Source organism: Capronia epimyces (assembly GCF_000585565.1).
Source record: "Capronia epimyces CBS 606.96 chromosome Unknown aczIQ-supercont1.1, whole genome shotgun sequence".
NCBI classification, from domain to species: Eukaryota; Fungi; Ascomycota; class Eurotiomycetes; order Chaetothyriales; family Herpotrichiellaceae; genus Capronia; species Capronia epimyces.
In genome coordinates, this window is record NW_006912904.1 from 1,273,711 (window position 1) to 1,289,121 (window position 15,411).

The following is a 15,411-nucleotide window of genomic DNA, read 5'->3' on the forward strand; positions in this document are numbered from 1 at the left end:
TCCTTTCACCTCACTCCCCCCATACCCCTTTGATAGCGAACAAATGGAAGATTTCAACCTTTGATGGTAATCCATATACGTCTACATACATCTATACAATCTAGGAGGATAAACTACAAACCTGGGCGGATCTTAACAATCTAGGAAAACAAACGACAAACCTGGGGTTCTTAACAATCTAGGGAAACAAACGACAATCCTGGGGATCTTAAGAATCTAGGAAAACAAACGAAAAACCAGGTCGGATCTCAGACTTCTGACCAAGAGGAGAGGAGTATATTATATATCGAGGCAAGCACCTGCCTTAGATAGCTAATAAACCTGTATCTTTCTGCATGTCTCCCCTCTTTATTGGTATACGTAGGCGACGGAGAAATGGAGAGCAGTAGCTACTAGTCACAGCATCTTGCCCTTTCATGGAACGAATGCTCTAACTAATAGTCGGACTCCCCCTCTCCGGAATAGCCGTTGACATAGGTGTTACTCGATAACAATCACAACTGGTCATCGCTAACCCAGTTGGGAGTTGGCGGTGACCGTCGCAAGACCCACGATCAATGGAATTCATTCATGTCGGCATGTGTGTCGTTCTCCAGGAAGATCTCAATCCTGTTGTTCATCTTGGGCCGAATTTCGACGCAGCAGAGGGCGCTCACAATGCAGATGACTCCAAAGGCGATGGAAGTGAAGGCGGTCGCTCTAGAACAGAAAAAGGGGTTCAGCTTTCCACCGGCACAAAACAAAAATAAGGAACAAGGACAGAGAGCGGACTCACCTTAACCCCCAGCCATAACTTTCCCGCCATGCTATCCCGACAGCTGCCGCGATCTTGCTGTTCATGCCGGGCACGGCCTGTAAAGCTTTCGACCCTAGTGGCAAGGCCTTTAAGACGGCCGGGACCGATGAGGATGGTAAGCCGGCGGCGATGGCTACTTTGGGTACGAGGCTGGCTGCCCGTGAGCCCTGAGTGTTTTTGAGGACGGTGGAATAGACCCCGACGGCGATGGCGCCGCCAGCGTTGCGGGCAACACCTCTGACGGTGGAATTAGTACCCATGTCAAGACTGCACGCTCGCTGGAGGGAAGCCTGAGGCTGTACTTACGCGAGCCCACCGGCAATGCCCAGCTCCTTCTGGTCGGCGCCGAATTGAATGTATGCAATCGACAGATATTGCGCCCAGCCGTAGCCCATCAGACTTAAGAAGATGAAAGCCATCGCACTGCTCTTCCGCTCAGGGGTGTTGGAGTAGGCCAGCATGGCGCCCCAAAAGCTCATCCAGGAAACCACACCCACGTACTCCCACTTCCATCCGATGGCGTTGCCAATCCTGGTGCCGAACGTGACCAGCAAGAATGCGCCAAGGACGTAGCCCAAGCTCTGAGGCAAAGTCAGAAGCAGCGCATACCTGAAGTTGGTGGTCTCGGTGGTGAAGATCTCGTCGATCATGATGGGCCAAACCACGTTGGAGCCAAAATAGAACATGCACACACACAGGCCGGAGATGAAGGGGGCGGTGAAATCCCGGCCATTTTTGGCGGTGAAGATATGTGTCGGGGTGAGAGGCTGCTTGAGATTGCCATACCGTTCCCATAACGCGAAGAGTATCATCAGGACGAAGCCCACCACTAGAGGGGCAACGACCTTTGCGTTATTGCTCTTCTCATACGTGGAGTACACCACGCCGGTCAAAATCAGAGTGAGTGCTGACGTAAAAAGGATCGCCCCGAGGTAGTCGAGTTCCTTGATCGCTACGTGCCACGGAACGCCGCGAGGGTGCTTCGGGGGATGATACAGCCAAACAAGCAAGGCAAACGAGACTGCAACAGCAATCGCAGGACCGTAGAAGAGCCAACGCCACGAGTAGCTGCCAGCCGGCTCGACGCTGAAACGGCCCACGACAGGGCCGACCGTGACACAGAAGACGATGCCGGCGTCCGCTATCGTGACGGCAATGTGTCTCCACTTGTTCGGGAGGAGCTCTGGCAATGCGAAGGCCGCCAGTTGGCAATTGCCGCCTCCGAATCCGATGAAGCACATGCCGGCGATGAGCTGCTTGGTGCCCTTGGCCGTGCCCGCGATCAGGAAACCGATGAACAGCAACACGTTGCCGGCAATGATGAAGTAGCGGCGGCCAAAGAGGTCGGAGTTGGCACCGCAAATCATGAACGAGGTGGCCACTGTGATCTCGATGACGGAGATGAACCATGTTGCATCCTGGGGACTTCCGAGCTGGGTCGCGATGGTGGATTGCACGTAACTGACGGTGGGTACCACGAAGAAGGAGATGGCGTAGGAGAGGGCTAGGACCTGAAGCATTGTCAGCCGTCAGATCTGCTGAGCGGTGTGCATGTCGGTGCTGGAATGGGAATTGGAAGCCACGTCCAAGTCAACGTACCGAGACCACCACCCACGTCTTCGCCGTGACCTCGTACTCGTCATCGTCACTGGGCACCCTGCGCTCGGATTCCGGTACTGTGGCAGCTTTGGAGTCTGTGTGAGTCTTCTCGATGTGGCCTGTACTCCCACTGAGCGAGGCCTCCTCTATGGATAAGCGCTTCTCTTCTGCCATGTTTGGTAGGGTCGCTAGACAGTCTAAGCTTGCATACTGGGACCCAGCAGACAGAACCTTAGAGTGACAGAAGGGGAAGAGAGGATAAGGGACTGAAGAGGAAGGAATTCACGACGACTTCACCAAGGAAGCGATCAACGGTCCTTTATGGTGTTTTTGGAACGGAACCACGCCGTTCTGCGGAGACGGCACAATATCGCGTGCATAACACTTGACACGTTTTTTAACGGCCTGATTAGCTTGACATCTCCACGGGTTCGGCAGTGCATGGAGATATGAGATATGAGATATGCAGGATACCCCAGTGCCGTTGGGGAAGGTCCAGCAGATACGCGCAGATGCTGGGGACCCCTCGTGGGGCGTGCGCTCAGCGAACGTGATGCTATGCCATATGGCGGCGGTAGACTCGGTTCATGGGCTCAAGTGAGTTGTGAGTTGTGAGTTGTGAGTTGCCAGGAACGCGGAGTCTGTTGGCCGAGAGGTAGATACCCCGTCACGGTTGATGATGCGAAGTGTCGCAATCCTTGCTGCCCACTTTTTCCCACAGCCGAAGGTTGAACCCTGACCAGCTTGACCTGTCACCCGGCCTGCGGCCACCGAGCTATGGAGGGAATGATTGGCGTGGCGGGGAGAGGCGAGGCTCGGAATGACAGGTATACGTAGTATATTCCATGCAGCTCCTACTCAAGGCAGAGAGGGGCAATCTGAGGAATCTGGGGACTGGGGAAGGGTGCTCTATCTCCATCTGGCTGGCCCTACCGAGATATGTGCATATGTAACATGAATATAAAACCCGTCGGGGGAAGATACACTGGCAAAGTAACCTGAGGGGAACAATAATGGTTTGACCCCTTCTCAACAGTTGTATATATATATGTAGCTGCCTGCCCCAGTATCTACCTCAGTGCCTACCTGGCTCTGAGACTGATGCTCCCAACCATGTCTTGGCTAGTCCGGTATCCCCCCGGTCGACTCGGAGCTGAGACCGACCTCGCCCCCGCCACGGAGAACGAAGAGCGAAGTGTTCTCCGCTTCCTTGGACGGCGGGGAATCCCAGACAACCAGACACCGGCCATCATGACAGTTGTCATTACAGAGTGTCTCACTGGTCCGGCACGACCCAGAAGTGCCAGCGATTTCATCCGATTCGCCCATCATGACCATTGAGCGTTTCGGTGTTCGCAGACCGGCTTATGTTAGCAGTCTCGGGAGGCTGGATAAGGGATATGCCAGAGTATAACTCAGTGACTTGGAACTTCCCCCTGATTCTTAGTCTCTGGTTTCTTGTTCACCCGACACAACCAAAAAGGACTCGGATGCTTGACTTTGTTTCCGCATGGTCGTGACTAGGGAGTCTGTCTGTAGTAGTATTCTCGTCTAACGACGGATATCTTATATATTGTATTTGTAGTAATACATATTATGTTCTTACTATCACAAGATGACCGAGCGGGGCTTAGGGGAAAGAAATGTAGGAGGGAAGGGAGAACAGACTCCAGGCTCCTCGATGTCACTGCTGCGTCGTATAATGAATGGCAATTGAATAACGAGATGGAAAGGAAATGACCACGACCGGCCCCAGCAGGCGGGCGTAGGGTTAGGGTTAGGGTTAGGGTTGAGATAGAGGCCCCGTCAAAGCGGCGAGGGATTGGCACGGCTGACCTGCCGTATCGGATGCAGCTCGCTGGAAGTACCTAGGTATGTTAAGGCCACCATTTCACTAATATATTGATTACAAAGTATATCTATTTCCGGAGCCTTCCTGTCTGGGTGCTCTGTCGAGCAATCTCTAACCAAACTACCTTACTATTAGAATCGCTTCCGCGGACTAGTCAGTGCTGCTCACGTATATTGGCCACAACACCTCTCTAGCATCACTAGCCTAGATTATGGCTTCTAGCTTACTATGGACAGTTGTTACTATTGGACACTTCGCGTTGGCCCTGACAGCCACCTTCTGATGAGCCCTATAACTAGGTACCTAAAGGAAATAAGGTATGGATGCGCCATGTCGTACATAACGGAGACTCCACGACACCAACAGACCCCCAGACTCAATCCCTATTTAGCGTTCGCCCAAGGGCCAACAGAAGTCATCCCGAGCCCCAATCGCGACCTGTCAAACACGCTTTGACAGGACATCAATGATCTGATTGAAACTGCAATACTATGGCTTCCGAGTCAAGGCCTCAACTCCCAACCGCGACCGCGACCATTCGCCAAAATGACCTCAACGGCGAGACCAAGACGCCTCCTAGTCCCACCAGTGCATTGTCAACAACCAACGCAGCCGCCAGAAGACATGCCAAAGGGCTTTCTTTGAATCTTCCTATTCTTTTGCCTCCTACTCCGCAGATGTCACAGGCGCAGTCACCTACCGCAAACTCATCGTACCAGAGTCCTCTCGACTCCGCTCGATCCTCGCCCCGGGCCCGTGCATCTCCTTTTCGACACAGCGACCCTGTCACCGAGACTGGAGAACCCTCCAAGTCTAGGACGAGCTCGGATTTCTTCACCTTGCTGGCTGCCCAGGAGCGGAAAGTGCTAGAGCTACGAGAAGAACTGCACAAGGCGGAGGCGGATCTGCTGGGTCTCAAGAAGCAATGGGCATCGTATGAAGCCAACAAGAAGAGGGAAGAAGTCAAACACGTGAAGAAGTTGCAACCTCTACCTCTAGATGATGTCACTGCCACTGGCCGCGAGCTTGTCTTTGCGGAAGACGAGGCGGACGAGGAGCGGAGGAAGAAGATTGCCATGGTCGGAAGAGCCAACACCTTCAACAGCCCTGCCGTCAACAACAATGGCAGCGGAGCCTCTAGCCTGGCCAGAAAGGGTTCTAAGCGTGTGTTCGAAGGTGGCCGGCATACCAGAGCCTTGAGTCTGTTAAGTCCAACATCGTCGAAACCTGGGCGCGCTGCTACTGCAAAGTCGAGAGACGAGAGAATCGGCCAGGTGGATGCACTGCCTGAAACCGAGCCGGGCAATGTCCTAACCCAGCCATCGTTTCCCGGGATGCCTGCCCTGGACGGCCTCATCTCCGGCGATCCTCTGCAGTTGGGGTTCGGCAAGACCTACAAAGAACTGGCAGCACATCGCCGGTCACTCCCCCCGGTGGCAGCGGACCTGTTGGTGAAACAAGGTAAACAAGTCTACGACGGTATGCGTGAAGGACTGTGGACATTCTGGGAAGACATCAGGCAGGCAACCGTTGGCGAAGAAGGAATCAACGGCACAGCCCAGCAACAGCGGCCCACCAAGCCAACCACCCAGAAGAAGACGGCTAGGAAAGCTTCGAATGGAGCGGGATTGGGTTTACAGAAGACCAAGACAAGTTCGTCGACAGAGGATGGAGAACGAGGACGGTCATCGAAGGAAGGCTCATTTTGGCGCGAATTCGGCTTGGACACTCCTAAAAGACAGCCCGCCACTCCACCAGTAGAGACCGGTCAGGACACGGCCAGAGGACATGTTCCGCAAAAGAGCAGTACCGATTCGACGAATCCGCCCAGTCTGTTGCCGGATCTGAACGATAACGAGGAAGAGGTTGAAGATGCATGGGACGCCTGGGACTCTCCGGTCACCATCAGACAGGCAGCTGAGCGGCCTTGGGACAATAAGGAGGTGTCTGGACCTGAGACGGGGCCTGATCCCGGCCCTGCTTCCGAGCACAACACCGTCACTGTTTCTGTTGCTGTTCAGAAGGCCGAGCAGGCAGATGACACTCTGCCCTGGCCGGAAATCCAGAAACTGACCCCCACCAAGTTGACCAGGACTGTCAGCGACCTGATGCGAGAGTGGGATGCTGGCTCGAACTCGAACGGGGGGGGCATGAATGTGAAAGAGAGCACGAGCATTCCGAACGGACTTGCCTCAGAAAGGTCGAATCTGACCGACCTGGCAGATGCTAATGGACAAGCTCATCATCCATTAGATAGTCCGCACATGTGATGGTTCGACTTGATGATACACATAAATACACGTACATATAATATAACGGATTCTTGGGGATTGATTACGACAAGCTTGAGCACGGATGGGGAAGACACACGACGCCAGGCAACGGGCGAAGACATTGAAGACGGAGCTGGAGCCGCCATCCAGCGCTTTGACAGCTCCATCCAGCGAACTCCCACAAAATACGTAGCTGGTCGGAATTCTTTATATATTTTGAGAGGTCCTTGCTCAGTAAATCCTATGGAGATGGTAACATGTGACGTTCTAGACCAAGTTCTCTTTCAGTTTCACCTTTACTGGACACTGTCGAGTGAGTAGTGTTGGTCAGATGTGCCGCCAGTATTATTTTCATCTCACGACCAACAGCATCGATGGTGTGTGTAGTTAGCCTATTACTGTCCAATAGCGGAGGCACCAACGTTGTCAGTGTTGTCATCGCTGGACAGTGTACACAAGTGTGCTCCGGATACACTGCTCGGTACACAGTAAATATTGTTTGTGTTTGTTTTTGGCCCATACGTATCCGTATACGCTCGAGCCCCCGGGTGCGTGCACATTGAAAATCATCATCACGAGACATACCTAAGGCAGCTGACATATAGTAAGTATGACGCACATGGACGATCAACACCATCACCGAGCTGTTCCCTGTCTTGGGGGGCGCCTGGTTTCATCAGCAGACGGTGGTCCTCGATTCTGACGGCTTTGACAGCAGTGACAGCCAGCACGAGGCGGGAGCCGGACCGTGAAGGGAGATCATCATAGCAGAAGTGACAGGTTCTAGCCAGTGATGGGGGCGGCGATCGTACAGATAGTCCATACATGCACAGAGGATCAGTAGCCGAACAAGGAATTGGACAGTTGATAGCCGTCCCGTCTCTCATGAAACGTCTCCCGCATGGACTTGGACGTGAACTGCAGTTTACCATGAAATCAGGAACCAGTGTGGCCCTCGGACCAAGGCCTGGGTGCCCTCCGTCTGGGAGTTTTCGGTCTGAGTGTCCTCTGTCCGTCCGGATTGGGAGCCAAGTAAACAAAGGTCAGCCGGCCGACGCGGAAGTCAGGGGTATCTATGTGCTCTGTAAGACTCGAGAGCCGGAGATGAGCAGAGTAGATGGATAGTAGTCTCCCCAGCAACAGTTGGAAATGAAACATCCTGTCTTGCGCGAAAATCAACAAAGCCCCTGACTTGAATGAGCCTTGAGGGTAGCCGGACAGGTCGTGGTAGCGTTGCGACCCGATCGATAACTCGGGAATCGGGGAGCCACGCCGCGTAACAGCTAAAGACTGAAGACTCCAGACTCTTGAGTCCAGAGTCCACGGATACTGGGGCGCTTCAAGGCCGTTAGGGTAAGGTCGCGACCAGGGAGGGGTGCAAGGCTGTACTGCACATAGTTAGACTCTGGCCAAGTGGTGGGAGAGTGGAGGGAGGCGAAGTGGGCTGCGCATTTGCATTTCGCGAAGGGCGTTCACGCTCTGTACTTTACTTGATGAACGGAGTAGAGTTCCGTCATACTCCATACTCCATACACATATGGATAAGGATCACTGATAACTATGTGCTGAGCGAAAAGGGTACGCAGTATAATTGTGGTCGGAAACCGGTGGGATGGGAGGCAACTCGTTGTGTAGCAGGAAGGATCGGTAAGACGTACGAGGTAAGATGCAAGACTTAAGCTAGGTCCCTAAAGGACATAGTAGACTTTCAGGCCCCGGGAAGGGCCTAAGCCCCTGCATTAGCGGTCCCTATTAGGCGGTCCCAGGTGCCTCTAGCCTGTTCGTGTCTGGTCTCGGCCGCCCGGCAAACCTGCAGCCAGCGGGCCACGGGCCCCGGGCGCCTTGCCAGTTCCAGCGTAGTGTTCCCCCGTTGCTAAGGTAAACAAATGTCTGGATTGTGCCAAAGTCGCATTCACAGTACAGATACAGACTCCAGAGGATGTGTCCCAGAGTACTCTGTACTATGTATGTGTATGTGTAACTCTGTACAGACTCCAGAGTATCATCGCTCCCACACTACCGCACTACCCAGTACTACTGATGCCGCCGGCTCTCGACTGTCGACAGACTTCGCCGTACATGTACATGTGTAGGACCACAGTTCGCCCGCTCCAACTCCAACTGCGCCTTTTCTGGCTCGGGTCATGAGGCTACACTACAAGACTCACTCACTACCTTAACTAGGCTTGCCACCGTTCCAATCAACCTCAACCTCCTCATCCTCGTGGACCAGCACCTCCACCGGCACCGGCACACTTCCACCGTTGAACTGTCACTTACATATCACATACATACACTACGCTACTAGACCATACCACACCTCACCTCACCTTTCATCCTTCCAACCCGCTCAGCTACATTTCGGTGTACAAAGTGCATACACATACTCTTCAAACCTGTCCTGCAGTTCGGTGCGGTCCCATCATCTTCGAAAGAACGCCGTGAATCGAGTCGCTCATTTATTCGTCTTTCAGTCCTCGCCAGTGCATACTGTTCGAAATCTCCCTGTACTACCACCCCCGACCACCCCGACCACCCCGACCAGCATCGCATCGCATTGATTTGATTCTTGCATTCATTTTTGGTCGGAAGCGGGAAAAGCCCGTCAGCGCAGCGCAGCACCTGCTGGTCATATCCAAGGAACAGGAGGTGGAGTCAAAAACGGGATCGATTGATTGACTTGGGACATAACACTCGGTCTGTATCGATATTGGACTGCCTGGATGGGCGGTTGTTCTCATTCCGCAAGTCTCACTTCTCACACCGGCCGATAGCTTCTGCATACGGCAGGGGGTGAGTGCGAGACTGAGCTGATCCTTCATCGCATTGATTGTCGTCCGACCAGAACCATGGCCATAGTCTCGGAATACTCGGAGACTGCACCTCATGAGGCACCGGTATCGGCGACCTCGACCACCATGCCTACACCCGCATCCACACAATTCGAGATCCAAGATGATCAGGCCGACGGCGAGACCTTGGCGGCCAAATACCAAATGCTGGAAGAACTAGGTAGTGGCTCGTTCGGCGTGGTTTACAAGGCCATTGAAAAAGCCACAGGCGAAATAGTCGCCATCAAACATGTACGTATGACACAGGCCGGGAGACCCTGGAACCCAAGCTGATACATTGTTTCCAGGTCGACTTGGAATCCTCTGAAGAAGACCTCTCCGATATCCTCTCCGAACTATCCGTCCTCTCCTCGTGCTCGAGTCCCTACGTGACGAAATACCGCCTCGCCTTTCTGCGACGCCACACACTATGGATTGTCATGGAATATCTCGGCGGCGGGTCGTGTGCAGATCTGCTCAAACCACCTCCACATTCGCTGTCCGAAAGTCACATTGCCATCATCTGTCGAGAACTTCTGCTGGGTCTGGCATATCTACACCGAGAAGGCAAACTGCACCGAGATATTAAAGCCGCCAACATCCTGCTGGGCATGGACGGGCGGGTTAAACTGGCCGACTTTGGCGTGGCGGCGCAACTGGTCGGGCTCAAGAGTGTGCGGAATACCTTCGTCGGCACGCCGTTCTGGATGGCGCCGGAAGTCATCCAACAAGAAGGCCACGACGCCAAAGCCGACATTTGGAGCCTCGGGATCACGGCCATGGAGCTGGCGAACGGAGAGCCGCCTCACGCCAACGTCCATCCCATGAAAGTCCTGTTTCTGATCCCCAAACAGACCGCTCCCCGACTGGAGGGGAGTCGATGGTCGAGGGATTTCAAGGACTTTGTGGCCGCCTGCTTGACCAAAGAGGTGGATAAGCGAAGTGGTGCCAAAGACCTACTGAAACATCGATTCATCCGGTCTGCCGGCAAGATTGAAGGGCTTCAGGAGCTGATCGTTCGAAAACAAGACTGGGAAGCCCGCAAGGGAGGCGACCGTCATCTGAAATACTACGCCGAGACGCTTCGGAGTTTGTCAGCCGCCCAGAATGACGACGACTGGGTGTTTGAGACCATCAAGGCCGTTCCGACCGTGGATCTAAGGGCGGGTCAGACTCAGAAGCGGAGAAAGGTCGAGAGAAGGTCGTCGGTAGATGTGCTTGGGGACCATGACAGTGAGAATGGCCATGGCAACGACAATCCTGACGAGAGTGCTGGTCGGACCATGGACGGGCTGGATTTCGGTCGGGAGCAACCGACAAGTCCTACCAAGTTGACGATGCGCAAGATCTCCAATACCCGCCCGTTACTGGCCAACCGAAGGGATTCAGGAGATTCACAGACCACGTCCAGACGGACGGCGCGGAAGAGAATGTCCAGTGCCGCTCAGGCCCGACAGCCGCTGGGAGTCAACATGTCGTTCGGCAACAGTCCGAGCACGGTGCGGCAGTTCAGAAGAGTGTCGCCAAACGTGATCACAGGAGGAGGAACTCCGGAGCTGGAGAACGAAAACGAAAACGAAGATCCCGACCCCAACAGTAGTGTGATCAGGACACCGTCCAAAGCCAGCAAGTTGGGCACTGACTTGTTCATGGAGCCAGAGACACAGTCGAGGCTGAAGTCGAAGTCGAAGTCGAAGTCCGAGTCCAAGTTGCAGCCGGATGAAATGGACTCGAGATTATCGGACAAGGACTCTCTAGGTTCAGGCAATGACTCGAGAATATCGGAGGAGAACTCGCCATCTTCGTCGACCGCAACTACTGCTATGACGGGGGCGGTCCCGGCAGCGATACCATCGGAAGCGAAAGAGACCATTCTAGGCCGAAGATTGTATAGCAGCGCCATCGGCATATCGTGTCAAGACGTGCTCGACGAGACCGCCGACCAGGTCAAGCGCGAGGCTGTGGCGCGGCTGGCCGAGGCGTTTTCGGATTTGGAGAGTGTCGACCCTGACGGCCTGTATCATATCATGGCGACGATCGTGGCCAAGATGAAACAGGATCCGATTCTGGTCAAAGCCATATTGGCAACAGAGAACGTGGAGGAGGCGCGAGCGAATAAGTCTGGGTCCTTGACGCCCGACACAGAGAAAGCTGGTTCGTCTTTGCAGGAGGCGCAGTTAGCAGTGTCACAGCCACCGACACAGCAACAGCAAACTCCTTCGGCTTCGGCTTCGACTCCCTCTCCCACTTCACAACCCACCTCAGCCAACGCAAGCAGACAAGTGACGCCCGCAGCGGTACCGAACAATAAAGTGTCCGGGGCCAAGCTGGTCCTGGCACAGAACAATCCACATCTCAAAAGCCATCGTCGCAGACAGAGTGCGCAAGCCGTCGTGGGTGTGGGTGTGCTCAAGTCTCGCGACTCGAGTCAGGCCACCACCGCAGCTGGAGGCAGTCCGTTGAAGAAGGCGAGTAGTAGTAGCAGTGCCAATGTTGGGAGTCCGAGGGCGACGGCCGGGACAACGAGGGGAACGACGAGGGGGAACCGGAGTGGGAATGAGGTTGCGAATGCGAATGCGAACATGACCATGAACAATCCAAAATCCACCACTGTCACCGAGGTCGATACAGACGGTGCCAATGGTACTGGTCCTGCTACTGCTACTGCTACTTCTGCCAGCGACGCGGCCGACAAGGAAATGATGAAGGGGTTGGTCGGCGGCCTTGACCATACGCGACAATTGGCCGACGTGTTGTTTGAGCGTTGGTGTCAGGGATTGAGGGTTCGGTGGCCTGCTGTATAAAAGGGAGGTTGGGGTTGTGATTGAGGTGGAGGGGGGTTGGAGGTGGAGGTTCAGATTCAGATCAACTTTAGCAAGTATTTTACTCTTTCTTTTTTCGTTTTTTCGTCTTTCGTCCATTCTTTCGTAGTTCTTAGTATATCAAGGGTGGATGAGTGGATAGGTGGAAATCTGAATCGACTGATTTTGATTCATTCCTAAGCAGGCTCTTCTCAGACGCGACGGTGGGATATCAATATATATATATATTATATATACCCCGAACTGTGCTATGTCCTTTCCCTTTTTCGTTCAGGAAAGGGAGCGCGGCCGCTTTAATCAGGTACCTGACGGAGCATCGAGGAGGCCCGGCCGAGCACGGGAGAGCGCCGCGGGAGCTACGGCAGAGTGCGGGAGAGCGCGCCCGAGCACTAGACGAGCCGTAGGGAGCTTTATCTAATACCTGTTCATAGAAGCCAATTCGGGCTCAGGGGGCCCCCTTTAGGCCCCGACAATAAGCCTCTACTACTATACTCGGCGGCGAATCTTAGCCTCTCTAAAGTCTATTTCTATTTCTAAATCTAAGTATCTCGCTATTTAACGCGTATCGTGATTAAGTTATTCTAAGCTATAGTCGTGTAATCCTAAGCTCGGCTTAGCTACTACTAAGATACGATAAGTATAGCCCTAAGTCTTTAAATATTCTTATAACTTTAGTTCTCTAAATTCTCTAGTTTTTAGTATTTCACGTATTTAGAAGGTCTAAATTCTAGACTTACTTTTAGTTATTATTACTAGAGCGCGATTATAGCTACTTTTCGGGCTACGCTACTATCTAGAGAAAGCTCCTCTAATTAATTTACGAGATTAATTTATCTAGAGTACTCTATAGAAGTTTACGTATTAATAAGATAGTAGTTTAATTACTAATACTATAGATTACTGTCACGAATCGTTCCTCAAAGAGTCACGTGTTCGAGTGAGGGTACTAATAAGCGGAAGAAGATGTTTCGATGCGTATACTAGAGCAAGGGTGTCAGTATTTAGAACGAAAACTATTAATGAAATGTATCACCTAGTTTGTGAACGAAGTTGACTACGGAGGAAGGACTACGAAAGGTGGGTGAAGCCCACAACTATATAGATATAGGAAACTCGTAATGCTCTGTCCTGCTCCGTTGCTCCCCCCAGAGCACCTAGAGCCACAGATCGTCCTTGCTCTGTCCTGCTCCGTTGCTCCCTCCAGAGCACCCAGAGCCACAGATCATCCCCGGGTCACGTGGTCCCACGTGCCCCTAGTCTCGGTTTACCTTCCTTCCGGAACGGCCCGGGGGGGTCAGGTTTCCTTCTCCTGGGTTAGGCTCCTAACACGCCTACGACGATAGATATTCTACGGTAAATCGCGAACTACAGGTCTAGTATTTTACGCTAGACGATTCACTATATCGGTAAAAGATTATAGACTATTATAAAGCTATTACTACGGTAAGACGATAAGATACGGTACGCGAGATTTATTCTAGCGTTAGGTATAAAGATCTTTAATATTAACCTCGAAGTATAGTTTCGATTATTTCCCTTCGAACGAGAGCCTTATTTTACGTATACCTACTAAGGTATATAAGTAATTCTCGCGTAGTCTTAGTAGACATATTAGTAAGTAGCTACGTCTAATCTACAACGAATCCGGGTTAGCTACGGATTTCGCGAAGGGCGTTAGAGACGTTAGATCTACAACAATAAGACCTCGAGACCTAGAGTACGGGACACACGATCTAGATAGTTCTTTCCAATATCTAAAATCGCCCTTACCCACGGTGATTATTAAGGTGGCTTATTCCTAGAAAGGCGGGATACTAAGAACCCTTACTGAGGAATATATTCTTAGGTCTAATCTTGAGATTCGAGTTGTGGTTGGAGTTAACATCGAGTACAACAAGAACAAAAGGGCTACATTTTCGGTCTGGCGGGCACAAAGTCTAGGTCTAGATAATAACGAGGTTCAGGTCGTTGAACCGACGGTAGCGAACCAAGTAAGTTCAGCTAAATCTACTACCTCGCGGAGACTGATATCGCGCAGGTGTTCAGATACGATGATGGTAAGCCGAATATCGACAAAACCCTTAGAATATATCTGCGCCTGGAAGACTTTGCAGATCCAAAAACATACCGCCAGTTTAGTGACCTTGACAGAGATATCTTTGTGTCTTGTGAGGAGCTGTACCAGTATCTTGAAGAGGCGGAAAGCGTTGCGAAGGCTACTGGATCGGCCAAACCGGAGCGAACCCCCCGACTGAAGAAGCGTCGTCGAACACCGACACCTGAAGAGCAGATTGACGACCGTGACGAGCACGCTTTTACTGAAGACGAAGAACACGTCACCAAGCGTCAGTATCTAGATGATGCTTCTTATGAGGGAAGCTCTTGATAGCACACTTAGACTTCTGCGGAAGTAAGTACAGACACTTGCAAAACCAGCTTCCTCCCTAAAATTATACCCGAAGATTCTTTAGATAACAGTGGGGTGGAGGAGGATTTATATTTACCAGACCAGTTTACTCATGTCTCCTAGATGCACCAATCACTTCTATATGTTACCACCCACCATATAGCACATTACATACCACAAGACACAAACGTGTCGCGACAGCTTGAGATTCATGGCTGACAGTATCACGTGCGATAAACTATTCTCACGCATCGACTGTATTGTTGGCTAGGTTCAGCACACTGGCATTCACCCTTTTTCAAGAAGGAAGAGCTCTACGTCAGACTTTCATGTTCGTTGCAAGCACCGTTCCTAACCGTTCCTTGCGACGTAGGTCCGTGCAACATGTCACTCACTACAGATGTACTATGTAGAACTGTAGGGTACGTCTTGAACAGTATCTCCTCTACTTCTGGAAACGGCGGAGGAACTTGCGTATGTTCGAGAAACGTGTTTTTTTGGACTCTGCCGGCAGTTGCTCAGAAATCTTGGTCTCTGTAGCGAGCAGTTAATACCGCCCAGCAATTTTTCGTGCCAAAAACTGAACGAGTAGGACGTCCATACCTTGGGAATTTATTGATGTAATTGCACTCTCGAGTTGTCGACACCGTTCGTGTGAAGAACCCAAAACATTCTTCAGTCCCGACAGTGCCCGCTGGTACATCGTCTCTGCCTCTGCCAGCTTCCCTTGACCACGGTAGAGGTTGCCCAGATTGTTGACCGTGTCGAGCGTCGAGGTGTGTTCCTTGCCGAGCGCCTTCTCCTTGCCTTGTAGTGCCCGCTGGTACATCG

General features: G+C 52.3%; 4 protein-coding genes across 4 annotated transcripts; 3 read left to right on the forward strand and 1 right to left on the reverse strand.

Annotated features, from left to right (window-relative positions):
- Nucleotides 1-554: 554 nt before the first annotated feature.
- On the reverse strand, nucleotides 555-2,569 carry A1O3_00485 (uncharacterized protein; the record flags this gene model as incomplete). The annotated part of the gene is made up of 4 exons (XM_007730635.1): nucleotides 555-699; nucleotides 776-1,033; nucleotides 1,103-2,307; nucleotides 2,396-2,569. The coding sequence occupies 4 exons, from the start codon at nucleotides 2,567-2,569 to the stop codon at nucleotides 555-557; spliced, it is 1,782 nt and encodes a 593-aa protein (XP_007728825.1).
- A 2,169-nt stretch (nucleotides 2,570-4,738) lies between these two features.
- A1O3_00486 (uncharacterized protein) lies at nucleotides 4,739-6,517 on the forward strand (the record flags this gene model as incomplete). The annotated part of the gene is made up of 1 exon (XM_007730636.1): nucleotides 4,739-6,517. One exon carries the CDS (start codon nucleotides 4,739-4,741, stop codon nucleotides 6,515-6,517), a length of 1,779 nt encoding a protein of 592 aa, XP_007728826.1.
- A 2,852-nt stretch (nucleotides 6,518-9,369) lies between these two features.
- Nucleotides 9,370-12,155, forward strand: A1O3_00487 (STE/STE20/YSK protein kinase; the record flags this gene model as incomplete). The annotated part of the gene is made up of 2 exons (XM_007730637.1): nucleotides 9,370-9,603; nucleotides 9,660-12,155. 2 exons carry the CDS (start codon nucleotides 9,370-9,372, stop codon nucleotides 12,153-12,155), a joined length of 2,730 nt encoding a protein of 909 aa, XP_007728827.1.
- A 2,069-nt stretch (nucleotides 12,156-14,224) lies between these two features.
- Nucleotides 14,225-14,559, forward strand: A1O3_00488 (uncharacterized protein; the record flags this gene model as incomplete). Its single annotated transcript, XM_007730638.1, has 2 exons — nucleotides 14,225-14,230; nucleotides 14,308-14,559. 2 exons carry the CDS (start codon nucleotides 14,225-14,227, stop codon nucleotides 14,557-14,559), a joined length of 258 nt encoding a protein of 85 aa, XP_007728828.1.
- Between the last annotated feature and the right edge of the window lie 852 nt (nucleotides 14,560-15,411).